Source organism: Bubalus kerabau, chromosome 5 (genome assembly GCF_029407905.1).
Source record: "Bubalus kerabau isolate K-KA32 ecotype Philippines breed swamp buffalo chromosome 5, PCC_UOA_SB_1v2, whole genome shotgun sequence".
In the NCBI taxonomy this organism is placed as follows: Eukaryota; Metazoa; Chordata; class Mammalia; order Artiodactyla; family Bovidae; genus Bubalus; species Bubalus kerabau.
The window spans coordinates 119,115,450-119,143,051 of NC_073628.1; the positions used below are offsets into that span (position 1 = coordinate 119,115,450).

Genomic DNA, 27,602 nt, shown 5'->3' on the forward strand with positions numbered 1-27,602 from the left:
AGCCGTCACCACAAATTGCAGAAGCAACAAAACCCACAGAAAAGAAATCAGAGGAGGGTGCTCTGCGATACCCAGGCCTAGCCTGTCGTATGCTGGCTGCTCAGAGTGGGGTGGCCTGGAGGCGCCTGGTCTGCTAGGAGGGAGGAGGGCTTTACCCGGGAGGCTCTGTCCTCTGATCTGCCATGTGTTTGCAGACTGCTGACCAGCTCCTTGCCCGAGCTGATGCTGCCAAGGCCCTTGCGGAAGAAGCTGCCGAAAAGGGACGAAACACCTTAAAAGAAGCCAATGACATTCTCAACAACCTGAAAGGTATGAGCGGGGAGGCAGCAGGGTAAATGTCCTCTGTGAGGCTGGTCTTCCTTCTTTTGTTAAAGATTTTTACTATGAGATTTTCTGACCACATACAGTATGAGCGATAATAGTATAATAAATCCTGTATACCTGTCATTCAGATTCAACAATTAAGATTTTTACTGCAGTTACTTTATCCCACCTTCCCTACCTTTTTTATGTCAAATATTTCAAAGAAAAATCCCAGAGTTCATGTCATTTTACCCATGGTATGAAAACCAAAAAAAAAAAAAAAGTATATTTCTTATAATCAAGATACGCCTATTTATCTGTTTAGTATTGGTAAATTGAGAGTATCTTTCATTTTCTTTGCCAGTTGCATCTCAGTCTTTGTTTTCTTTCTTTACCCAAGATAAAAAAGAACTACGCTCAATTCATTGTATAGTCTTGAACTTGCCTCTGATAAATATAAGTTCTGTAAATACAGAAGCTTTACAGGATAATGGTTGAATGTATGGGCTCTGTGTCAGTGGGTTTGAGTTACAATCCCTGATCTACCTCTTACTCTTATTGTGAATCCTTGAAAAAATGATCTACCTTTTTAATCCTCAATTTTCTAACATATACCAATGATGCAGTTACAAAAATTCATAAAGCTCTCAACTCAGTACCTTACACATAGCAAACACAGAACAAGCTACATCTTTCAGTATTGGTTGAGGTGGAGGTGATAGCATCCTCGGTTCTGCATGAAAATAAATGTTTCAAGTGAGAATTTGCCTTGCAGAAGCAGGTGTCCATTCTCACGAGCCTTCCATGTAGGGCCGTGAGCTTTGTTCTCCTAAGATTTCAGTCCCTGTTGTTTCTCCTTCTTTTGCCCTGACTTCCATTGTTCATAAAACAAAATCTCGTGACAGCTCCCTGAAAGGTTCCGTTTTGGCTTGTTGAGAGTTTAGTTCAAATGCATTCCTTGAACCTGTTTTAGATTTTGATAGGCGAGTGAATGATAACAAGACGGCTGCAGAGGAGGCCCTAAGGAGAATCCCTGCCATCAACCAGACTATAATTGAAGCCAATGAAAAGACCAGGGAAGCTCAGCAGGCGCTGGGCAATGCCGCCGCAGATGCCACCGAGGCCAGGAACAAGGCCCACGAGGCGGAGAGGATCGCCAGCGCCGTCCAGAAGGTGTGCGCGCCCCTCCTGTCTGGAACCAGGCCTCTGCTCACATGTTCTCTGTTCTCTAGTCGTTTTCCAGGTTCTTTCCAGACCCCTGCCCCGCACACACACTGAAAGGTCTTGCACGTTTTTTCCTTGACTCCATTAAAGTTATATTACTCCATCTTTGTCATTCCTTTTTAACCAAGCATTAGAGCAGGTAACCATGTTGATTAAGAGGGGAGAGCTATTGCAAGGGTCCTTTGGGACTATCTTGGCAGTCCAGTGGTTAAGACTCCATGCTTCCAATACAGGGGGTGCAGGTTCAGTCCCTGGTCAGGAAACTAGATCCCACATGCTGTGTGATACAACAAAAGAAAGAAAGGGTCCTTTACTCTAAAATCTCTACTATGTCTTGGTGGCAGGGTCTGAGTTGTGAGGAGGGAGATGGCTTCAGGGACCCATAGAGTCCCCTCCCACAAAAAAATCAGTTCTTTCTAAAGATTTTTCTAAAAAACTCTTTCTAAATAAGCACAGTTCCCTGCCGTGGATAGTTTATTTTTTTCTGTCTTATTTAGAGTGTCAAGTCTATACAGTGTTTCATGCCCCCCCCCTTTCAAACATATTTCCATATCTAAGCCCCACCTTTTTAGAATTGTTATAGCTGCCCGTGCCAGGATTCTTTCTACTCATCTTAAAGAATAACTTCTTTAGGCTGGCTTTCTCCTACCTAAAGATCAGTCTGTTTCATTTAAAGGAGAGATTGGAGCTGATTGTAAACTTACATGTGTTTGAAAATCACACGCATTTTTTTAGTTTATTTAGAGCAGATATATCATATTTCAGGATTATGGACTTTTTGTACATTATAATGAACTGCCAACTAGAATAAGGCTAGCTTTGAATAGAAAATTATCCATGTGAAAGAGTATAATCAGTGTGATGCGGTGGAAAGTATACACCAGTTAAATGTTGCCGTGATGTGAGCCCAAGTAAAAATGGCAATGATAGAAAAGGAATTTTTATTAACTGGATTAAATAAGAGGATACAAATAACAGTGCTTTGTAAAATGTTATTATGTTAGGTGGTAATGTTATTTTTTTCATTACTGCTATTTGTAGCCCAAATAAATGATAACATAATTCAACCTACAGTACAAATTATAGGGCAAATTATTGCCCTGTTGTTTCTGGATCCTAGTTTTGAGTGGCCGAATCCTTTAGAGAAAGGAAAACATTTTTTCATCAGCAGTTGTTTATTTTGTGTCTAGAACGCTACCAGCACCAAGGCAGAAGCTGAAAGGACTTTTGCAGAAGTTACAGATCTGGATAACGAGGTGAATAATATGTTGAAACAACTACAGGAAGCAGAAAAAGAGCTGAAGAAAAAACAAGAAGATGCTGACCAGGATATGATGATGGCAGGGATGGTGAGTGATTTTGGCATTTTTGCTAACGAGTAGAAAGTGAAGGGTGTTCAGTGATGAAAGACTCCTGACTTGTTGAGGAGTCTCTTTCCTATTGACTTCTGTTTTCAATTGTGTTTCCTGATCAAGAATTGGGTTAGTAACTTACATAGAAGACAAAGAATTTGGATCTTCTGCCAGACTGTTGCACAAGAGTTCCTTTCCAAAGCTACTCTCAATTAAAAGCAAAACATTGTTTTACACATTTGAGGCTTTAGGACATTTGAAAGTATGTCTTTATATTTTTGAATGAGTAATTCATAAATGGGATATAGTCAGAAAGGGAAAAAAAAAGGAATGAAATGAAAAGTTCATTTCCTTCCTCCTCTTAGTCTCCCAGCAACTTGCCTTTAGCAAAGACCAGTTTCTTGTGTAAAAGGATAGATTTGAAGATGACAAAACATACCAAACTTACATCCAGTTCAGTTTTTCACTTCTTGTGATGATGTGTATGCATAGCTCTGTTTGTAACAAAATTAACTTGTGACTGCGTGGCCCCCGAAGGACTGGGGCCCATTTTTCTGTTTATGCAGTATTAGTGGAGTCACAGTGTAAATAATTTCTTTCCGGTTCAATCTGATTATAATCACAGTCATGACAAGACATGAACTCCTTTGTGTGGGCTTCCCTCAGAGCTCAGCTGGTGAAGAATCCACCTGCAGTGCAGAGACCCCAGTTCAATTCCTGGGCTGGGAAGATCCCCTGGAGAAGGGAAAGGCTACCCACTCCAGTATTTTGGCCTGGAGAAGTCCATGGACTTTATGTCCATGAGGTCACAAAGAGTCAGACACAACTGAGTGACTGTATAAATGATCATGGTAGATCATTTTCACCTTGGGATAGAAGGAAGAATTACTAAGCTTCTTAATCTAATGAAGACGTCCTTAGGGAAGTGATAACAGAAGTATCCCTTTGCAAATACCTTATTTTATTATGCATTTTTTGATTTTTGTTTTGGATTATCTGAATTTTCTATAGCAAGGTATGTCTCAAGTGAAAATTCCCACATAGTAAAAATGTGTGTTTTTCATATGTGCTGAGGGTCTCTGGATTTTATTTTTTTTAATGCAGTCATAGAATCATGAGATTTAGAGCCTGTTGAAAGGAAGGAAAAGATATATATTCTCTACATCTTCATACCCTCAAAGAGGGTATGGATTCCATTCAAAGGGAAGAAAAAAGATCTATCTTTTATTCCTTTTGGTAAATAATTTATAAGGAGCACAGGGCACCCTCGTATGTATTATCCCATTTATTGTTAAATAGCCTGAAAGGCCAGAATTGCATCCGTATTATTGGAGTCTGTAACCTATTTTTTAAGGAAAAGGGTGAAAGCTCACAGTTGTCCCTAGAAGAGGGGCTGCAGACAGCGGGATAAAGGCCGTCAGTGACTTGCAGTCTGAGGGCCAGCAGCTCTGCTAGGATATTCGCAGACTGCCCAAGAAGACATAGTGGCTGCGATTTGAACAGAGATTAATCCTTTATTTCTGAAGGTTTTTTCCTCTTGCTTTCTTTTCTTTTTAAAATTTTCACATTGTTTCTCTATCCAAAAGTTTTGTATTTCTGTTGACCCAGAAAAAAACTAGGAAAAACAGTTCTGTGTTGGAAAGCTCAAAGCTACTGGTGTATATCCCGACCAGATTTATTTGTGAGAGCATCTGTTTTCTGATCCTTAGACACTTCCTCTTCCATTGCCATTTCCTGTGACTCATGCAGAAGCATATTTGTTCAGGTTTCATGGAATTTTCCCAAATAGATTTACCTTTGGTTGATTTTTTTAAATGTAAATTGTATTGTCTCAGTTTGTGTGTGTATGTATGTATGTGATTACAGGGGGAGAGGGAGTTTTAAAAGAATATCACATAATTAGGAAAATTTTCTGAGAATAGGCTATTTCTAATAATCAAGTCTTGGAGGACATGTTCTAGTTCTAAAATGTATTAATTGTTTTTGTATTCATCCTTAAAAAGTAACTTGCAGGGACTTTCTGGGTGGTCCAGAGGTCAAGACTCCACTCTTCCCCTGCAGGATCGCAGATTCAGTCCCTGGTTGGGGATCTATCCCACATGCTACATGGGGTGGCTGAAAAATAAATAAATTTAGTTAAATTTTTTAAAAAGGAGAAGCAAAGAACCAGAAAAAAAATTTTTGAGTAACTTGTTTCTGCTTGATGGGTTTTATTTTGAATACACCTTCATGTATTCTTGAGTAAGAAAGTCAGAAAAAGAAATAATAACATTGATCTTTGAAATACAGATACAGTATAGGTATACGACTACCTCTTTATGATGGTCATGTAAATTAAAAATAGCAACATCCTCAACATGAAGATATGACCCAAAAAAATCCCTACAGTGAGAGATTATAGTTTCATGAGTTAGAAGAAGGGAAACCATCTGAAAATTAGATTTGTTGACTCATTGGGGAAAGATATTTCAAGAAGACGAAAATGTATCATTTATTATTTATCCTTTTTTGGTGTACAGGCTTCACAGGCTGCTCAGGAAGCCGAGATCAATGCCAGAAAAGCCAAAAACTCTGTTACCAACCTTCTCAACCTTATTAATGACCTCCTGGAGCAGCTTGGTAAGTATCTGTAGTCATTGTAGGCAGTCTTTGAATTCTTTGTACTGTTCTTGGGATCTGAGATCGTTGACTCAAAAGTAGATATTACAGTGCAAAGATTGTATAAACTGAATCGTGACTTTTAAGTTGTATTAATTCAACATGTACTTACTAGGTCCTTCCATGGAATCTGACCTCAGTATTGGAATCTGACCATGATCCAAGGACTTAATAAAATTTTCAAGGTTTGCTGCCAGGTAGCATGGCTCTTTTATGGTCAAGATTTATAATAGGGTTGAGCAATGATTATTCTTAGCTTGTCCCGCTGGCAGAATGTCTTCAAAGAGTTTGAAGTGAAGGATTTCAGTGATAGAATGAAAGAGCACTTTAAAGAATAGTCTGATGAGCTGATGGTTTTTATGCAAAATGAGAGAAAAGGCTTTTGTTTTGAAGGAAATATAAGCATATTGAAATTTTCCTTTAATCCAGTTTGATAGGGAGCAGGCCCCTTGATAGGACAGATGGACTTTTGTCACCAGTCTGCATTATAGAGCTGTGATTTCTCTAACCAGTGAGCGTCCCAGGTGGCACTAGCAGTAAAGAATCCACCTGCCAGGTAGCAGACCCAGGTTCAGTCCCTGAGTTGGGAAGATCCTCTGGAGGGGAGGGCATGGCAACCCACTCCAGTATTCTTGCTTGGCAGAGGAGCCTGGCAGGCCACAGTCCACAGGGTTGCAGAGTCGGACACGACTGAAGTGACTTAGCACGCACACGATACTCTTAACTAGGACAGCTGTGTAGCAAGGCCTCCTGTTTTAATGTGTTCGTCTTTAAAGCTTGGTTTTGGTCAATGTTTTGTTTTGTGGGGTGTATGTGATATTTTTATCTGTCTTAATTTTGAGGAATAATAAATTATGGGCCAGCAGATGGATTTTAAAATGAAAGTAAGCTAGAAGAGGTAGCTTTTGTGGCAGAAAAGTTTGGCTTTTAAAGTTAGTCAGACTTGGGTTGGAATTGTTGCTTTGTTGCCTGTAAGCTGTGCAAATTTGGGCAAATTACTTAACATCTGAGAATCATTGATGTCAAATGGTCTTGTGAGAATTTAATCAAGTACAGTATACATCAAGTACCGCAGCTGGCTGTCTGTTTTCGTTTATATAGAAATAGTTGCTTTCAAAGGGACTTTTTTTCATGCTAATTTTAAAGCAAAGCTTTGCTAAAATTATTTCAGCCTTTCAACCCTGGCCATTCTCCACAGGAGGGCTTCTATAATAGAGTCTAACTCTGGGAGCAGGGTAACACTCCCCCAAAGCAACCCAGTCTCCCTGATATCGAAGAGCTGAGGGCTTAGGGTTCTAGCTTAAAGATTTTTATGTTTATTAAAGGGCACTAAAAAGACAAAAAGATTACATATATAAACATGAAAAAGAAAAAGGGATTAAACGTTACTAGATTACCTTCAAACCACAAGTAAGGCACAAGGGCTAGGACATAGTAGCTATATATTCAGAAAACATTTCACAGAAACCATATTCTGAGGGAAAAAAAGAAAAAATCCAGCCCCAATATTCATGATATGTTCTGACCATCCCTGCTGGGTTAGGTCAGTGTTTGTGCTTGGTTTGCATTGTTAGTGCCCCCTCCCTTTTTTAATTAACTTTTACCGGAGTACAGTTGTTTTGCAATGTTGCATTAGTGTGCTCTTCAGCGAAATGAACCAGCCATGCATATACACATACCCGCACCCTTCTGGACTTCCTTCCCATGGAGGTCACAGTGCATCAAATAGAGTTCTCTGTGCTGTGTGTTCTCATTAGTTAGGCATCTAGTTCTCAGGCCACTTCTGTGTAATGGCAGCTGCTGGTCTTCCTTTATGAAAAGGCTGGTGGGTTTAGGGGCCGGGGGGTGGTACTTGTGGAGTGATGTCATAATTCGTACTGAACGCGTCTGTCCTCTTCTGACTCTGTAGGGCAGCTGGACACAGTGGACCTGAACAAGCTAAATGAGATTGAAGGCACCCTGAACAAAGCCAAAGAGGAAATGAAAGTCAGTGATCTAGACAGGAAGGTGTCCAACCTGGAGAACGAAGCCAGGAAGCAGGAGGCTGCCATCATGGACTATAACCGAGACATCGAGGAGATCCTGAAGGACATTCGCAACCTGGAAGACATCAAGAAGACCCTACCCTCCGGCTGCTTCAACACCCCGTCCATTGAGAAGCCCTAGCGTCTTCCTTAGGGAGCCACTGTGAGGCCACAGAGTGCCTGCACACAAAGATTACATTTTTCAGACCCCTGCCCCGCCCCCCCCTCCACTCTCTGCTGCTCTCCACCACTGTCCTATTGAACCAGGAAAAGTCACAAAGTTTTAAAGAGAAGCAAATTAAACATCGTGAATCAGGAACAAAGGGTTCTATCTAATAAAGTCTCTCTTCCACTTAACGGCGCTCCCTCAGACCCACCTGTCCCTTCCGAGTTGCATAAGGACGTGGCATCCTGCGTTGCTGTACTGCGGCTCAAACACTTCGTGGGAACCATTGTGTGCCAGGGCTGAGCAAGTAGCCCTCCCTTTCTCACTGATGCCAACAGAGCCTCCTCAGTCTCAGTACTCTTGTTTCTATGAAGGAAAAGTTTGGCTACTAACAGTAGCATTGTGATGGCCAGTATATCCAGTCTTTAGGCAAAGAAAATGCATCTACATCTCCTGCCCCTCCTCCTTTTAAGCAAAAAGGAGATACACCTCCTGTGCCAAAGGTATTGGTCATTCAGAATGTCGAGAGCCATCATCCGTTGTTTAGCTGTTTGAGTTTAGGACACTGAGCCATCCACGGGTAAGGATGCAATGATTTGTGACAGTCTCCAGGAGAATATGAGACTGCAGAAGTAGGCCGAACATTTTCTCAGATGTTAATAATTGACTAGGAAGATAAACTTTCTTCAGATCTTTGGGCAGCTGATACTTTAAATCTGAACGGGCAGCTTGCACTCACCAATAGACGCCTTCTATTCCTATAAGTGGAATTTATACAGAAGAAATAGGGATATGATAACCACTAAAGTTTGTTTTTTTTTTCCCAAAATCAAACTAATTCTTAGAGCTTTTTTTATTTTTTTAGTATATTAGTCTCGAAACTAGTGTTGTTACCTGGCAGAGAAGGGTGGTTGGTCCTTAAGATCTTGACAAACAAAGCAAAAGCCTCCTTGTCCTAGTCTTTTCTAGCAAAGGGATAGAACTTAGATGTGACTTGCATTGTCAGGATCCCACGTATCCATTTTTCTTCCATTGGGGAGAGATGAAATATTAGACCCTTTTTTTAGTTTCCGTTTTCTTCTGATGTTCCCGTCACGTAGAATCCCTCAAAACACATTGTTTGCCAAATCCTGGTGGCAAATACTTGCACTCAGTATTTCACGCAGCTGCCAACACCATCTAGTTCCTGCACTTTGTGATCCAAACCACCTCTAGACCTTCCCCTCCAAGTGTAGACGGAAGGCCCTTACGTGGAGTTTCCTAGTGGGCTTCTCAACTTCTGGTCCTCAGCTCTGTGATTTTCTTCCAAGATCACAGCATGATGATTCTCTGCCACAAACCCCTTCCTCCTCCTGCCAGCCCGCCTTCAAGATTCATATATAGCCTTTAACACTATGCAACTTTGTACTTTGCGTAGCGGGGGAAAGAAACTATTATCTGACACACTGGTGCTATTAATTATTTCAAATTTATATTTTTGTGTGAATGTGTTTTTTTTTGTTGTTTATCATGATTATAGAGTAAGGAGTTTATGTAAATACCCTTGTCCTGTTTCTGGAATGACACTGTCTGTTCACTTCTTCACTTCATTTTTCCTCTTCACTGGCACAGTGCGTCTGTATACCTCCTCCTCTCTCATCTGCCGTTCTTTGGATTGGATTTGCTCCCCGTTGGTCTGCTCTTCGCCTTGTGTTTGCAGCGTGTCTATTCTCTGACATTCACATCCACCTGCTTTCCTCCACACACAGCCACGAGAAAGAGGTACCTGGAGCCCTCTTCCACTGCAGTCATGGTGGTCCTCAACCACAGCATGGTGTTCTTAATGCCTGCCCCAGAGCAGGAACGCCAGGTTGACAGGGAATGCTGGAATCGGAAAAGCGTGCTGAAGGACATCTTCACCATCAGTGTGAGCCTAGCCAGGGATGAGCTGGAAATATCCTTTCTGGCAGTTTAGACTGGCTGGATCATTTTGATCAGGAGGTGCGTGATTACTGAGCACTGGTACGGCATCAGGGGTCGTGCTGTGGACCCCTGATGATGATGGGAGAGGTGGTCCTCGTTCTTCTCCTTTCCGTCTCCTCCTCGCATCCCAGAGTTGACTTAGCGGTGTCTTGACCTGGCATCACTCCGCTCCTCCTCTCAGGCCTCTTCTCCCATCACGGGAGGCATGACTCTTTCTTGCCAAGTGTTCACGTCAGTGTTTCCTAGCTAGTTCCTCTTGTTACGTGATCACATCCCAGTAGACGTTTTGGTCAAGGTTGCAGGAAAAGGACTGAAGATAGACTGCGAAGATGGTTCTCCCACCAAGCCCGTGGGTCAGGTTCACTCCAGTAAGTCTTAGGCCACAGTGAAATTGGGGAGATCGGTGGTTTCTTTTCTCCTTTTCCACCTACGTGGTATATTTTTAAACAGAATTTTATTTTTAAAATAAAAGTTCTTAATAAGAGGATACCTTCATTACACTCCTGCAATATAGCCATTATTGTATTGTATAGTTCCAGTTATCTGTATTATATGTAATGAAACTGACAGGGTGGCTGCTGCAGAATGCGGGGTGTCGCAGGGAACATACACAGCTGTTCCCTGGAAGTTTCCCTTTCAATTCCAACTGTGGCCCTTTTCCATGTGCCTTCACTTGAGCTGTTTGCCTTAATCTCTATGGTCTTGCTCTCCAGGGTGGTAAAAAAAAAATGCAACACTTGGCATTTTTTTATGTTAAAAAGAACAGTATTTTATTTATAATAAAATCTGAATATTTGTAACCCTTTATACTTGGTGTGGCTTGAGTGTGGTACTGGGGATGTAAGATGTTTTAAAAGGGATGACAAAGGGGAAGCTTCTCATAATGTATTTTTTGGATGATTTTCCTGAGAATAATCCAGTGTGGGTGAGTATATCACCTGTCAGTGCAGGAGATGCAAGAGATAATGAGTTTGATCCCTGGGTCGGAAAGATCCCCTGGAGGAGGAAATGGCAACCCGCTCCAGAACTCTTCCCTGGAAAATTCCATGGACAAGAGGAGCCTGTCGGGCTGCTGTCTATGGAGCCTCAAAGAGTCAGACACGACTGAACACACACACACCCAATAGTGTAATACACATATATATTTGTCTCAGATTGGGATACTTTGGTGTGGTACAGAGGCTGGCAAACTTTTTCTGTAAAGCTCCAAATAGTAAATGTTTTACCCTTTGCAGACCTCACAATATCCATTACAGCTGCTCTGCTGTTGGACCTGGAAGGCAGCCGGGGACAATCTGTAAACAAGTCAACGGAGCCGTGGTCCAGTATAACTATTTACAGAAATAGGCCCGGGCTTGCAGGCTGGAGTTTACCCGACCCCCTGGTGTTGTCTCAGTACTTGATTAAGTACTTGATTAATGACTGTTGAGGACTATTTTCAAATTATTTGGGCTTCCTGAATTAGCAGATGTATGTAAAGAGTTGTCTTTCCACCTTTCAAATACATCTTCAGCTAAGGGTACACTCTTCAGATGATGAGAATCGCTCTCAAACATAAGGGAGGAGTGAGTAAGGTGCTGGACCAGCAGGCCATCACGAGGGTTGATGCAGCTGAAGTGACTGAAGACCAAGTGAAGAAGAGTGGAACCACAGAGACAGCGGGAAGCTTTGCTCTGCTCTTCGGCTCTCATGATCCTGAGGCCGTGTGGATGGCATGCCACCTTCCCAGTCATTTGTTGCTGTTCAGTCACTTAAGTCGTATCTGACTCTTTGAGACCCATGGACTGTAGCCCATCAGGCTCCTCTGTCCATGGGGTTCTCCAGGCAAGAATGCTGAAGTGGGTCACCATGCCCTCCTCCAAGAGATCTTCCTGACCCCGGGATGGAACCCAAGTCTCCTGCGGCTCCTGCATTGCAGGCGGATTTCCTAGTCATGAATCATTATAACTGATACTTGTGAAGAAGAGCCTGTACCCTTCTCATTAGACTTCTTTGGAGAGAGCTTTAGAGGGCACTAGTTACTAGCTTTCTTACATACCCTGTTCTTGACCCATTTGTATAGATATGATTAAGATGCAGACAGACGTCCATAGTTGTTATGTCAGAGTGATAAGAGGGATTTTCTTCTTTTTTCGGTTGGCCCTCATTGCTGCATGGGCTCTGCTCTAGTTCCAGCGCACGGGGACTTCTCTAGTTGCAGCGTGCGGGCAGGCTTCTCATCATGGTGCCTTCTCGTTGCAGGGCGTGGGCTCTGTGGCGTGCGGGCCTCAGTAGCTGCGGCACATGGGCTCAGTAGTTGCCATTCCCATGCTCTCAAGCACAGGTTCTGTAGTTGGAGCACGCGCTTCCCAGACCAGGGATCCAACCTGTGTCTTCTGCATGGGCTGGTAGATTCTTCACCTCTGAGCCACCAGAGAAGCCTTAAGTGGGATTTTAAAAATGTGTTCTTACTCCTTTTGTTATTTCAGAGTCAGCAGTTTCTCCAAAGTTGGTATCAGCATAATCTGATTCAGTGAAAGTGAAAGTCGCTCAGTCATGTCCGACTCTGTGACCCCATGGACTATGCAGTCCATGGAATTCTCCAGGCCAGAATTTTGGAGTGGGTAGCTGTTCCCTTCTCCAGGAGATCTTCCCAACCCAGGGATTGAACCCAGGTCTCCCGCATTGCAGGAGGATTCTTTACCAGCTGAGCCACAAGGGAAGTCCAATAATATTGGAATGGGTAGCCTATCCCTTCTCCAGTGGATCTTCCCAACCCAGGAATCAAACCAGGGTCCACATTTCAAGTGGATTCTTTACCAGCTGAGCTATCAGGGAAGCCAATCTGATTCAAAATATCCCGAAAGCTCTATGTCTTCAATAAGCATTCTAGGCCCTTAATAAATCTGAACTCACCAGCTCCACTTCCATTAAGCTCAAAATAGAGTGAGTGTCCGGAGAAGACAGGACTCCTGGTTCCTGGGAGAGTCATGAAGTACAGTAGTAAGTCAGGTGGTCCCTTCCACCTAAGGCGAGCAAGTTTCCTCCCAAGGAAAGATCAAATCTCTTTAGGCCAATCGTTTATGGGAACAGAAATGAGACAACTGTAAATGGCAGTTTTGCCTGTTAACACTAAGGAGTTTTAGTTGAAAATGTTGATAGCTGGAGTGAAAAATAAGAATTTTCCATAAGGAAATTCTCAGAGTCTCCATTTGGTCAGGAGTCAACAACCAGAGTGTCTTCTGTTTGTATGGTGTCTCCTAGAATAAATGTAACGGCTCTACGTGGATAAATGAAATTCTAAGTAAAAACCATATATTTAAGAAGGGGAAATATTTATCCGAAGACCAAAGCAAAGCTCAAAAAAAAGGAACCTCAACATTTTGAGTGTTGTAAGACCTCCATGTCTTTGTTTTAACTCTTCTCTGCCCAGAATGTTCTTTCTTTCCCCTCCCCAGTACAGGAAAGACTAAGGTCAAGCTGTTACCTCATCCGTTGAAACAGGCCAGGCTTCCCTTGAGTCCACCACCCGCCTTGACCTAGTACTGACTCCTGGTATGGCCCTTGGATGTGCATGTATTAGTCCGGTGCGTCTCACCCACCTTCCCCTCCCTGCTCTCTTCTCTAAGAGGGTCTTGGTTATTCACATTCACGTCCTCAGGGATAGGAGGTGGACAGTAGTCACTCGTGGTGGTGTACAGGTGCGATCAAATCAACCTTTCTCGTCCTGCTCTCCCACTCGTCACTTTTTCCCTGCTGTGAGCAGAGAGAGAGATTTATGGATACTCTCTTTCTTTTTCTTTCCATCATCTCTCTCTCTCTCTCTGCCCTCTTCTCCATCCAGTAGCATTCTGTTCCCTCAACACTCCTACCTAAGGATGGATTTGCAGAAAAATAACAGAAACCACTCTTTCATCAGATGGCATAGCACAGACCATTCCGGAATGGACAGTCTGCAACCAGCTGGTGTGATCTGGTCCACAAGGCCTGGGCCTCTGTGCTCCCAGCCTCACGATGGTCATTCCCAATGCCATGTATGTGTGTCTTTGAGTTTTACCCACAGGCCCTTCTGTAGATATCTCTAGTCCTGGCCCAAGTTATAATATTGATTCTTTTCTTTTCCTGTAACTCCTGGGAATGGTCCCAGTAAATTTCAACTGACCAGCTGGTGTTTTATTGTTTGCTTCTTACCCTAGAAAGCCTTATAACATAGGCCACAGAGGGACTGCTTATGATGAGTTCAGTGTAGTTTGTATTTATTTCTATAAAAAGTTGAGCTTCAGGCCCTTGATCAAATCAGAATGTAACCCTCTGTTACAGCATTTTCCCTGTGAATTTGTCCACGACAGTGTAATTGGTTCTCTGTGAAAGGCCCCTGGTCATACCTTTGAGGGTCCCCCTTCCATACCCCTATGATCCTTTCCCACCATGACTAGTAACAGAAGGAGAAGAGGGAGTCAGGATAAAATGGCTGGATGGCATCACCGATGCAATGGACATGAACTTGGGCAAAGTCGGGGAGATGGTGAGATAGAGAGGTCTGGCCTGCTGCAGTCCATGGGATTGCAAAGAGTTGGATATGACTGGGTGGCCGAACAGCAACAAATAACAGAAAATTCTACTTGAGCCTCAGACTGAGGTGTTTGGGGCCCATACCATGGTGTCTGCCCTAATACCAAGATCCTGTGTCATCTTGGTAACTAAAGGCAATCATCATCAAATTTTGTGCCATGGCAACTTGTGTTCACAATTTCTAGTGTGATTTCATGCTCAATAGTCAGTCCCTGGTTTCTAGGATGTGAACGAGCCTGATTTTCTGAATTTCTGTTCACTAATCCCACTTGCTTCTTCAAGGACCTTTCTTTTCTCATGAGCATGGTTTCCAAGCTGAGATTAGTGCAGAGTAAGCCCAAGTCCAGCCGGGAGTAGAAATGTCTGGAGAAGGTGTGCCGTCCTGATGTGGATTACACGTTCCTGGGCTGCTGAGCCAGCGTCCAGGATAAAGTCTCAGGAGATACAGCTGTGATTTGGGTGATTACACGTTTAGCATGGTCAGAGAAGTTTGTGTTACAACTTGCTGATCCCTCTTGGCTCAGACAGTCTGCGCTCTGTGATGTCTCGGTTGGGCTGATACAGAGACACAGACCTGGCCAGAGAGATGAGTTTTGCTATGAAGATTTCAGACAGGCTGTCTGCCCTCTTTAGGTATCTGAGGGCTGAGGCAAGACTAGTTCTATCAAACTAACTCACATTGCACACCATGTTTTAAAGGGCACTTTCATAATTGATTTCTTTGATTGGCCCTCATGTGACGAGGGTCTCCATTTGACCATTGGACAAAATCCATGGTTCGCTGCCCATCACCCTAGCCACTGCGTTAGCTGTCGCCTCATTTTCTCTCATGATTTTGATCCATTTTCCTTTTAAGAGCTTCTATCATATACAGACATTTTATTAAAAGCTTCCTCAGATCCCTTTTTTGGAGCGATCAAGGCAGAACTTAAATATATGAGTAATTTGCGCAATATTAAGGAACCAGTCAGTGGCAGAATTAATACTTGGAACTTGATTATCCTCAAGCAACCTGGGCTTTACCCACCTTACAGCTCACACCTCTCTGCTCTTGATTCTTCCCTCCCTTTCTCTCCCCCGCCCCACAGAGGCTCAGGGATATATATGTATGTATCATGAGCCACCTAACTTTACCCTCCCCTACCTTCCTAATGTTATTAATAACGTCTGATATAGCCACGCTACACTTATCAAAGCTAAGAAATTAATATTGGACGAATACTCTGAACAGTCTTTTGTCTACTTTTAAATACCTTTTCAAGACTCCATTTTTAAAGTAATGCTGAATTTGAAGACAGAGAATGAAAATACTCAACAATAATATCCAGGCTCTAGGGCAACAGGAGTATAAGTCCAAAATAATGGATTTTACCTTCATTATATACTCCAGACTGCTCGATACATAATTTATTCATAGTTAATGGCAAATAAGTCATTAGACAACTTGCTAAAATGACCCTAATGTTTCAAAAGAGATTTTTAAAAGGTGCATCAGAATGAAAATATTATTCATAATATGACACAAATTTAAGTATTAATTAGAAGTAAGGAAATTTACTCATAAAGACTACACTAAAAATTTTTGCCCTTATTACAGAATTTCAGACTTAGAGAAAAATTTTCAAGAAGAGTCAAAAAATTCTCCAATATTCTTTATTCAGATTCCACCAATGTTAATTTATTATTACATTTGCTTTTTGACTGCTCTCACTCTTGCTGTCTGTGGAAAGAGAGGGAGAAAAAGAGAACGCTTTTAAGTTGCAGGCATGATATCCCTTTACCCATAAATACTTCAGTGTGTATTTCCTAAAGACGGGAAACTTTCTTACATGACAGTACAGTTGTCCAAATCAGGAAATTCCCACCGATGCGATGCTGTTAGCTAACCTGCAGCCCCTATACAGATTGCTCCATTGTGTTAGGCAGAATAACGGCCGCCCTAAAGATGTCCAGGTCCTAATCCCTAGACCCTAGGCCTGTGTAGGGTTACACAAGCAAAGTGGAATTAAGGTTTCTGATGTAATTAGGTTGTGAATCAGCTGATTGTGAAATTGAGAGATATCCCTGGATTATCTGGTTGGGCCAATGTGATTATAAGGATTCTTAAAATTGAAAGAGGGAAGGCAGGAAAGGGGGTCAGAGTGATGCAATGGGATAAGACCATCACTGCCAGCTTGAAGATGGAGGAGGTAACAGGAGTCAGGTGGGTGGGTGGCCTCTAGAAACCCAAAAAGGCAAGGGAATGTTTCTCCCTAAAGAATCTGCCTGCCAAAGCAGGAGACACAGGAGATGTGGGTTCGATCCCTGGGTTGGGATGATCCCCTGGAAAAGGAGATGGCAACCCACTCCAGTATGCTTGCCTCTGTTTTATGAACAGAGGAGTCTGGCAAGCTACAGTCCATGGGGTTGCAAAGAGTCAGACACAACTCAGCACGTGAGTGTACATGCACGCACACACAAACACATTTCTCCCCTACAGCCTCCAAGAAGGGGACAAAGCCCAGCTGATACCTTGCTTTTACCCTAGGGAGACCCCCATCAGACTTCTACCGAACTATAAGAAATTTGTGTTGCTTTAAGTCACTGCTGCCAAGTCGCTTCAGTCGTGTCCGACTCTGTGAGACCCCATGGACTGCAGCCTACCAGGCTTCTCCGTCCATGGGATTCTCCAGGCAAGAACACTGGAGTGGGTTGCCATTTCCTTCTCCAATGCATGAAAGTGGAAAGTGAAAGTGAAGTCACTCAGTTGTGTCTGACTCTTAGCAACCCCATGGACTGCAGCCCACCAGGCTCCTCCATCCATGGGATTTTCCGGGCAACAGTACTGGAGTGGGGTGCCATTGCCTTCTCCCTTAAGTCACTAAGTTTTGAGTAACTTAGTTACAGAGTCATAGAAAACGAATACACCATTTGTCTCAACAATGTCCTTTATAGCAAAAGAAAATCAGAAATCATGTGTTGTGTTCAGTTGTCACATCTCTTTCATTTTCTTTAATCTGGAATAATTCTGAGTCTTTTTTGTGTGTGTTTTGTGACCTTGACGTTAAAAAAACAAAAACAGACACATTTTGTAGAATGTTCCTCAGTTTGGTCTGTCAAATGTTTTCTTTTGACTGGATTCAGGTTGTGCACCTCTGGCAAGGAGATCATAGAAATAATGCTGATTTTTTTTCAAGAGGGACCTAAGTAATTACTGGCTATGTTAACTTTGATGTTATTTATTTATTTATTATTTTTAAACCAAAGGATGATTGCTTTACAATATTGTATTGGCTTCTGCTGTATATCAACACAAATCAACCATAGGTATAACCTTTGACATTTGATTGGGCTAGTACCCTCTAGGTTTCTCCACTATAAAGTTACGCTGTTAACCTTGTATTGATAATTACCAAGTATCTCACAAGGAGACACTTTGAGACTATATAAATATTCTGTTACTTCTTATACATTTACCCAGTGAGGATGGCTGCCAAATGGAGATTTTATAATTCCATTATTCTTTCTGTGTTTATTAGTTGGCATTAATATTATGAGGTAGAGCTTTTCCATCTCTTCTGTTTATCTAATACTATATCTATTTGTTTTTGTTGTTCTTCAGTTGTGCTCAGTCTTGTCCAACTCTTTTGCAACACCCTGGACTATAACCTACCAGGCTTGTCTGTCCATGGGATTTCCCAGGCAGGCATACTGGAATGGGTAGTCATTTCCTTCTCCAAGGGATCTTCCTGACCCAGGAATCAAACCTACTTCTCCTGCATTGCAGGCAGATTCTTTACTGCTGAGCCACCAGGAAAGCCCATCTGTTTCTATAGTCATATATATTTCTCTTACTTTATTTTTTTGGTCACATGATACTGCTTGCAGAACCTTAGTTTCCCAACCAGGGATTGAACCTAGGCCATGGCAGTGAAAGTACTGAGTCCTAACCACTGTACCACTAGGGAATTTCTGATTTCTATTACTTTAGATTTATTGATTCCTATTTTATTTAATATTTTGTTTTTGATATTTATTTTGACCTTAAATGTCCCTTACTTAGCCAATGGGAGTACTTGAAAGCTGGCCTCTTACTTTCTGACACATCCTCGTCGTTCTTTGAGCATTGCCTTACTTTCGGCACATCAAGACATTACAGGCTCACCTGTACTTTCCCTGTCCTGATCCTGAACCAGCCACTTCTCCAAGGAGCAAAATTAGGTTTTTGTTAATTCTCAAAATGCCAATAGCCAACAACAACAATGATAACAAAAATAGGTTGCTCAAATGAATGCAAAAACCCTTGAAAATGGTGCTGAATTTTAAGCAAATTGTTCATGAGGCCACTTGGCTTCAGGATACATGGTCTGTTCTCTCTCTGTAGATGATTGCCTATTTTATGCATTATTGACAAGTATTTTTGGAATACTCATTGCTCTCACAGCCTACCTAGTACTGGTATTCATGGGTTTTATCATGTGACAAAAGCAATTATCACTACTTTAGGAAATTTATTTAAGTAAAGAAAGGAGCAAAAACAAAACATAAACAATACAAACAAAAATAGAGGAAGATCTATTTCTATAAAGTAGGAATATGTGAGGATGTGGGTCGATGCTTAGGAACATTATATATGTGTGTGTGTGTGTCTGTGCGTGATCAATGAATGCTCAGGACCATTTATTATGGGAAGTCTTTGAAGGACAAATACAATTTATATGAAAATGTGTGTACTTTTTAGCTGTGTTGGAGTGAATACAATCTGGGAAATGAGCTTGGGAATGAAAATGCAGGGACAGCAAATTCTATGATGTGCAGCTGCATAGTTGAGTTTTCTGCCCAACCATTCCTCTCTGTGTCTTGGAGATGTTTGGGAACCCCACTATGGTCTCTAATTCCAAGGAAAGCTCGTGCTATGTGCTCATTTTCCATGTTCCAGTTTTTAATCGATTATTGTTGGCTACTCCCATGTGTGATGCTATCATTTCATAAGACCTACAACATGGCAAACTATTCGGTTATTTCAAACTCTCACCTATTATGGGAGGCTCTAAAGAAGGGCCTAGGGACTTCCCAGTGGTCCAGTGGTTAAGAATCCACCTTGCAATGTAGGAGATTCAAGTTTTATCCCTGGTCTGGGAACTAAGATCCCACATGCTGTGGAGCGACTAAGCACCCAGCCACAACTAGAGAACCCGTGCGCCACAACAAAGGATCCCGCGTGATACAACAAAGATCCCACGTGCTGCAACTCAGTCCCACACAGCCAGATAATATTTTTTTCTAAAGTGCCTAGTCATTCATCAGGGCCCCAACTAGAAAGACTTTGCCATGTTGAGATCAAAAATGGTGATATCAAACCATTAGTAGTCTATTGATGTCTTATTAGATTCTAAGAAAAGGCTGGCAAAAACTGCTATGGGCTTAATTGTGCTTTTCTGTTGAGCGTAATGAGGGTTAAAGAAGTAATATGATGAAGTATGTACTCACGTAGAATTATGGACTGAGAATGTCTCCTAGAGCAATGGTTCTCAAAATGAGGCCCTGGGACCAGCAATATCCACTTTGCCTGGTAGCTTCTTAGGAAAGCATATCCTCAGACTCTACCCCAGACCTACTGAATCAGAAATCCAGGGGTCAAGGGGCAGGGGATAGTCTGTGTTTTAAGCCCCTTCTAGGGGATTCTGGTGCTGTCTAGAGCATCAGAGAGTGCTATGAACTGTTCTCACAGGCTTCCCCTTGTATTAACCCTTGTTCCTGGTATATCCTGAGTGTCTGCATGTTGGAGCCAACCAAGCATCACCTTGACTTGCAGCTCCTCTTGCTAGAAAAAAGGCTGTAATTGCGGAGGGAGATGTTCAGAATAAGTCTTTGCTAATCACAATGTTAGAGACAATGTTAGCTCTTTTTTGTGCTTCTTAAAACTACTGAGAAACTCTAGGTACTTTATAGTAATGCTGAACTGGTTGAACTGGTTGATTAATCAAGATTTTTCTCCCATAGAGTACAAAGGCCTTCTTAAAAAGTAGGCAGAGTCTGATGTATCTATTTTTTAAATCCTTTAATATAAGAATTTATCTCACAATTGATTTCTCCACTTTTCATAAGATCTTCTAGTCATTTCCATCCACTAGGTGTGAATAGGCCAAAAGATTACAGACTAGACTTTTTATGATTCATCATTACCATCAAAGAGCGTGAATGTGGTCAGCTTGTTCTGAATGAGTCTGCGAATTATAAAACAAACAGAGCCAAGTCATTTAACATGAGTGATGCATTTGGAATTTGATAACCAAAAAATACATGTAAAGGCATCAAAAGAAGCTCAATGTAAATCTCAGGCCCTACTGAGTGGCCACAGTTCATGCACTGTTTAGCTGTATACTCTTAGCTAAGCCTCTCAGCCTGCCAGTGTTTACTATAAATGGAGGCAACACGACCTTACAGAGTCGTTCACATAGTGGGTAAGTATATGACACTACAAATTTAGGATAATCAGGTAGGCTACATTTTTGCGGGACCTGAAGTGTGTGCAATTTGGGACCTTCTTATATCTATTAATATATACATTTATATGTTTACATATTATATACATATGTGTGTGTGTTAGTCATTCACTTGTGTCTGACTCTTTACAACCCCACTGTAGCCCACCAGGCTCCTCTGTCCATGGAATTCTCCAGGCAAGAATACTGAAGTGGGTTGCCATTTCCTTCTCCAGTGAATCTTCCTGACCCAGGGATTGAACCCACAACTCCCGCATTGCAGGCAGATTCTTTACCATCTGAGCCACTGCGGAAGCCTATATATATATATATATATGTATATATGTGATCACAAATGCAAAAGTAAGTATAGAGCTGCTCGGAAGAGGCCTGTGAGCTCCGTTACCTCCCGGGGAAAGCCACTCTGTGGGGTTCCTGTATTTATTTTAAGCCAGGGGAAGGCAGAGCAGTTGCTTCCTCTCTGTCACTGTGTCATGGGGCGTGTGCATGACTGTACTTCCCTTCCACTGCAGACACCTCAGCCGCCGTCTGGCCAGGAGAACCTGTTTGGTGTGCTCACTGCATGACGACAGTGGGTGCGGCTGGGAGGGGAGTGCCAGCCTCCAGAATGTGCCCAGCGGCTGCAGAATCAGACTTCTGCCCAAGAAAGAAAGAGCGCCCTGGGGCAGGTATTCGCTGAGGCCAGGGTGGATGGCTTGAGGGGCAGAGCCCACACTATCTTCAGTAAACCTTTTAATCTCAGAGGTGGATAAGGCTGAACTCAGTTCTTAAAGATCATTTCTTAAAATAGAATTGTGTCCATTTCCATCCTCAGGGAATTGTATACCAGAGACAGCCCAGTACTGGAGTCAGGCCCAAGCCTGCTCTAAGCGTTCACCATACAGAACAGAACATGAACTCTGGACAACAAGGACTCAGACCTTGATGTTTCAACCAGGACTCAGTGCTGGATTATTTTTATTAAAGCAAAATAAAATTGCACAACAAAACCAATGCTATTTTAATGAGCTGAAAGATCTGAACTCCTAAGTTTACCTTTCTGAGCCTTTCTGGAGCCTGTGAGATGGTAAAGGATAATAATAGTGTCCTTCAAATTATTTAGGGAGCCCATTTCACTGGGGACCCCAGAGGATCCTGTGGATATCTGCTCACTTATGTGGCATTGTGAAGAATATTCTGATCAGAAACCACTGAGCAGAGCTTCAGCGTAGGACTTGGACACCTCAGTTAGTGCCCTTTTATCAAAGGAAAATGATTTTTGATGGTTATTGATCTAGTACTAAAATAGAACCATCACACACCCACCTAGAACCCTGAAAGTCTATTTTGTAATTTTCTAAAATAATCTAGGAGAAAGGCTTGTCACCCGTGAGTGATGAACACAAATGTATCTAGGCCTAGATCAGCATCTGCAATCAGGAACTCTAGCTTTTGTTCATATGACATCATTATGTTGGTGGTTTAGTCGCTAAGTCGTGTCAGACTCTTTTGACCCCAAGGACTGTAGCCTGCCCAGCTCCTCTGTCCATGGGATTCTCCAGGTAAGAATACTGGAGTGGGTTGACATTCCCTTCTCCAGGGGATCTTCCCAACCCAGGGATCAAATCCAGGTTTCCCACATTGCAGATGGATTCTTCACCAGCTGAGCCACCAGGGAAGCCCTGACATCATTACATTAAGGAAATTTTTAGCAAGTTTTCCTCACTGACTCTTGAGTGTCTCAGGAACTCATTGCACAGCTAGACAATGAGACCCAGCTCTGGTGAGACCCTGGACTGGGTGGTGGGGATGGAGCAGTGTACAAGACAGACAAAATGCCACCCTTATGGAACTCACCTTCTAGTGGGGGAGGCATAATAAAAGATGGATGAAATATGTGTTAGTCGACCATGGAGCATTTCCTATGGTCCAGTACCATTCTAAGAACTGTACAAATAGGAAGCCTACAACCTGATGAGGTGTGTACTATTATTATTCCCATTTTATAAATGAGAAAAATGGACAACAGCGAGATTTCATCTTGACTACCTGGTAAGTAGCACAGCCTGGCCTTGAACTCAGGCACACGGACCCCAAAGACATACCTGCAGCTCAACCACCATATTATACTGCCTCTAAGTGACACAGTGATGTCTAGTAGGGTAGAAGAGAAAATGATTCTCTATGAAAGAAAAAGAAAACTGGGAAGAGGGGAAAGGAAACATTTAGGGGATAGGGTGGAGCTTGTGGATTTAGGCAAGCTGGTCCAGGAAGCCTCACTAAGATGCCATTGGAGTAAAGACCTGGATGGCACGGCTTTCTGGAGAAAGCACTTTCCAGGTAGAGGCATGGGCTGGGGTGGGGGGCATGCAGAGGCCCCAAAGAGGAAGCAACTACGTGACTGCGGGTGAGTGAGGAGGGGGTCAGGGAGGGAAAGGGGGTTGAGAGGGGGCCAGGATGCACAGTGCAGCATCTTGAGAACATTACAAGGACTTTGGCTTTCAGAGTGAGATGGAATGCTATCAGAAGCTTCTGTAATAGGGAGCAATGTGGTCTGAGTTATGCTGTAATAGGAGAAGCCTGGCAGTGGTGTTAAGATAGAAGAGGCCAAAGGTAAAAGGAGGGAGGCGAGATGGGAGGGGATTGCAATTATCTGTACAAAAGATAAGGGGGCCCAGGACTCCCCTGGTGGTCCAGGGGTGAAGAATCCACCTGCCAATGCAGGAAGATCCCACATCACGCGGAGCAACTAAGCTCGTGTGCCACAACTACCAAGTGTGCACACCCTAGAGCCCATGACCTGCAACACGGAGCAGCCACCACACTGAGAAGCCTGTGCACCGCAACTAAAGAGCAGCCCCTGCTTGCTGCAATGAGGGAAACCCGTGTGCAGCACCGAAGACCTAGCACAACCAAAAATAAATAAATAAATAAATTTAAAAGATAAGGGGGCCTGGGTTAAGGAAACTGCAGTGGGAGTGATGAGAAGTGATCCAATGCTGATTATGCTCTGAAGGCAGACCAGCGCAGCAAGATCTACTGTGAGAGGAAGGGAAGAGTCAAGAATGACTTTAAGGTGCTTGGCGTGTGTGTATGTGCTTAGTCACTCAGTTGTGTCTGACTCTTTGCGACCGCATGGACAGTAGCCCTCCAGGCTCCTTTGTCCATGGGGATTCTCCAGGCAAGAACACCAGAGTGGGTTGCCATGCCCTCTTCCAGGGGACCTTCCCAACCCAGGGATTCAACCCAGGTCTCAGGCATTCCAGGTGGATTCTTTACCATCTGAGTCACCAGGGAAGACCTTAGGTGCTTGAACTGAAGGCCAAAAGGATGGGAAGACTGAGGCAGAAGGGGAGAAGGAGGCAGAAATCAGGAGCTCAGCTTTGTATTATGCCAGGGATTTTGCTATCTGTCCAAATGGAGATTTCAGTTAGGAAGTTGAATGTGATCTTAAAAGTTCACAGGGGGCTGTGCAAGATGGCTAAAGATATAAATGTGAGTGTCGTCAGTTTAGAGCCGAGACCAGCTGAGAAAACCAAGAGAGTGAGTACAGACAAACGAGAGACGGGGAGCAAGACCTGAGCCTTGGATGGTTTCTGCTCCATTAGGAGAGAACTTCCGTATTAAGAGGTCAGAGAGATGAGGAGCAATCAGCAAAGGAGACCAAGAAGGGATGATCTGTGAGGCAGGAGAAAAGCCACACAAGCCCACAATGTCCTGGAAAGCCAAGAAAAATGTTTTAAGGAGAAAGAAAGGAATGGTCAGTTAAAGGAAGCTGAAAGACACAAGAAATAAGGGCTGAGAATTGGCCACTGAGTTTTACACCCTGGAGGTACTGGCCTAATCGCAGTGGTTGGAGAGGTTTCTTGAAATCTAACTGTTTCAAACGAGACTGGGAAGAAAGAAACCAGGGAAGGCCCTGGTGGACAACTCTTCTGTTGTCCACAAGGGAGAGAACTGTAAAAGGGAGCAGAAAACGAGGGCAGTAGCTGAATGCAGCCTGGGTTCCAGGGACCTGTTTTCAATATGGAAAAATCCAGAAGAGAAAGGAAAACCGATGGCACAGGAGAGAGGATGAAGCATCCTGCTTCAGCGGGTGGGTGCGGTCCTTGATGAAGGAAGGGAGGAGCCCTCCTGCTGGCCTGAGACGGGGACTGTGACAGCGGGCAGCGGAGAGAGGGCAGATTGGATGCGGCAGGACAAGTGGTGGTACAGGCTCTCTTCCAAGGGCTTCTCTTTGTGCCCTGTCTTAGGAAATAGGTTATTAGCAGCGAGTGGCATGGGGAGGAGGTGTGAGAGGTTCGGAGAAGGAGAGAGAGGCAAATAGACTTTGAGGAGAATGGAAAAACCATAAGCCTAGGGAAATGGAACCTGATTGCTCACAACCCCTTGAGGTTAATGAGGATGAATTCAAAATGTGACTGTAAAATGTGCATGGGATTCTAGTGGGACTCTAGGGGAGGGATTCTAATAACTGATTGTGGCATTTTACATGGGTGAAGGGGACTGTGATGGAAAGAGGGTAGAGGGGAGAGTGTAAATGTGGTGGGTTCAATGGATCACAGGTTCTAACAGAATTGGGGTATTATTAGAGTCTGGCCACTGGAGAGCCTGACCTCCCAAAATCAGAGGCAATGATAAGAGACTGGGTGCTTGCAACTGAGGTTCTGGAAGAGGTACAGTGACCTGGAATGGCAAGGTCTAGATGTGATTGCCGGAGTAAGTAGCTGAGTGAGCATGTTTTACTAGAGAGTTTACTTGGTCAAGCACCACAAATCTCTGTCTTTCAATCCTGTCCCAGTGGAACGCACCTCACTACATTGTGCAGAAGTTTACTTTTCAAGTGAAGCCGAATGAAATCTTGGTTTACTGGCAGTTCCTAAGCTGTGAGTGAACAATCACAATTCATAGATGGTCAGATACCCTGACCATCTGCATCCTGAGCTCGGACACGTGACTGGGACATTTGGTAGAAATGGAGGGGTTTGAATCTCAAATGAATATTAGCGTACATACTTGGAGTTGATGATGTATACTTGAGTCATTTCTGTGAAGCCCATGGTTTAAGTAGGGGTATTGGATTTGCTCTAACCAAATATCAGATTACTGTATTTCCTTTTGTGGTTGCCATGTGCATTCTACAAACTTGCCTTCTTTGAAGTGTTCCCCTCTAGGCAAAGAATTTGAAAACCATTTACCCAGAAATCCTTAATCAGAACCCTTAATTGGACTGAAATTGTTTCAGCAATTGAGTTAACTGAAAAGAAAAATATCTCAAGAATAGAAGCTCATATCAATTATCTCATTGAAAAAAAAAACACAAAGAACTATGAAAAATTTCCAAGTGAATTCAAAGGATGGGCAAAATTTGGGTTTCACTGTCTATATTACCTATAATGCTGAACAGTAAAAATAAGGATTAAGGAAGAACAAGATCCATACTGTGTGCCTGCAAGATGAAGAGTATAGAATGTCTTGTCCTAATAAGTCATGATTATTCCTGTTGGTTATTCAAACTGAGGATAATGTTGGTGGTTAACCATATGTCCCTCCAGAGGAGGCTGCTGGGGTGGGGTTGTCTATTAAAGACCATTAGGACGTGGCCCCCAAACCCTTAGGAGCTGACAATCTCCTGCTTGCTTTCAAGAGTATGTAGCCATTTTTCAATTTTGTATGAAATTTTTGTTTTTTTTTATGAAAATATTTTATTGAAATATATTAAAAAAAGAATTAATAAAATCTAAAATCTTCCAGAAAGATTATAATAATCATGCTTTAGGCAATGTGAATGACACAGAGAGGGCACCTAATTTTTTAATGAAGCCATGAATGCCTTAGTCTGTAAAGTCAAAGTCCCATACTTTAGAAAAAAACTGTTAGGAGAGACTTAGTTAGCAATAAACCATATTCAACCCCACCATCTCCTTTCCTGAGCTTTGTATTTGATCAAGGATTCTCCATTTGCTGTGTGTATAGAAAGTAGAAAATTGAGAAGGCTCTGAACTGACCAGGATAATTCTTTTAAAAAATCTTCACCATGATTACAGTAAAACTGTTCAAGGGCTTTTCCCCTTCTGCTCATTTGAATGGCCTGAGATACTAAATCAAAATGAAGGCCTGTTTTCAGGAGTTTGTGAAAGCACATCAGAACAGGATAAGACAGGAACCCAGGCTTCCACCACTGGGCAACAGATGCTTCTATATACCATGCAATGAGTGGGTTTCCAAAGAAATGTGTCAGAGTCTTGGAATGCTGTGAGTAGGGCTGTGCCTGACCTGAGCATGTTAGAGGTCTCTCTGTCTTGGGGCTCTGAAGAAATGAAAAAACTCACCTATTTCTGTCACAGCTGGAAACAAGATTGCCTGCTGGGGAAATATCAACAACCTCAGACGTGCAGATGATACCACTCTAATCAGTTCAGTTCAGTGGCTCAGTTGTGTCCGACTCTTTGCGACTCCATGGACTGCAGCATGCCAGGCCTCCCTGTCCATCACCAACTCTCAGAGCTTACTCAAACTCACGTCTATTGAGTCAGTGATGATATCCAACCATCTCATCCTCTGTCGTCCCCTTCTCCTCCTGCCTTCAATCTGTCCCACTCTAATGAAAGAAAGCAAAGAGGAACTAAAGAGCCTCTTGATAAGGGTGAAAGAAGAGAGTGAAAAAACTAGCTTAAAATTCAACATTCAAAACACTAACAAGGTTGAGTCCCATCACTTCATCTAGTCCCATCCAGGATTTTCCCAACTCAGGGATTGAACCCAGGTCTCCAGCTTTGCAGGCAGATTCTTTACCAGCTGAGCCACCAGGGAAGCCTCTCCAGTCCTATCACTTCATGGCAAATAGATGGGGAAAATGTGGAAACCTTATAAACTGGTCCAACAATTATCTTTCCCC

At 42.9% G+C, this 27,602-nt stretch overlaps 1 protein-coding gene and 1 long non-coding RNA gene across 2 annotated transcripts in view; both read left to right on the forward strand.

Moving 5' to 3' along the window:
- LAMC1 (laminin subunit gamma 1) overlaps positions 1-10,496 on the forward strand; it is a 119,228-nt gene extending 108,732 nt beyond the window's left edge. The window contains exons 24-28 of the mRNA XM_055582894.1: positions 195-309; positions 1,277-1,476; positions 2,718-2,876; positions 5,399-5,498; positions 7,447-10,496. Of these exons, the coding sequence (XP_055438869.1) occupies positions 195-309; positions 1,277-1,476; positions 2,718-2,876; positions 5,399-5,498; positions 7,447-7,703 (831 nt within the window). The 3' untranslated portion in view covers positions 7,704-10,496. The remainder of the gene's footprint in view (positions 1-194; positions 310-1,276; positions 1,477-2,717; positions 2,877-5,398; positions 5,499-7,446) is intronic.
- A 10,380-nt stretch (positions 10,497-20,876) lies between these two features.
- Positions 20,877-21,708, forward strand: LOC129654056 (uncharacterized). The gene is made up of 3 exons (XR_008715363.1): positions 20,877-21,067; positions 21,238-21,393; positions 21,540-21,708. It is a non-coding gene; the product is annotated as an uncharacterized LOC129654056 (long non-coding RNA).
- Positions 21,709-27,602: the final 5,894 nt, after the last annotated feature.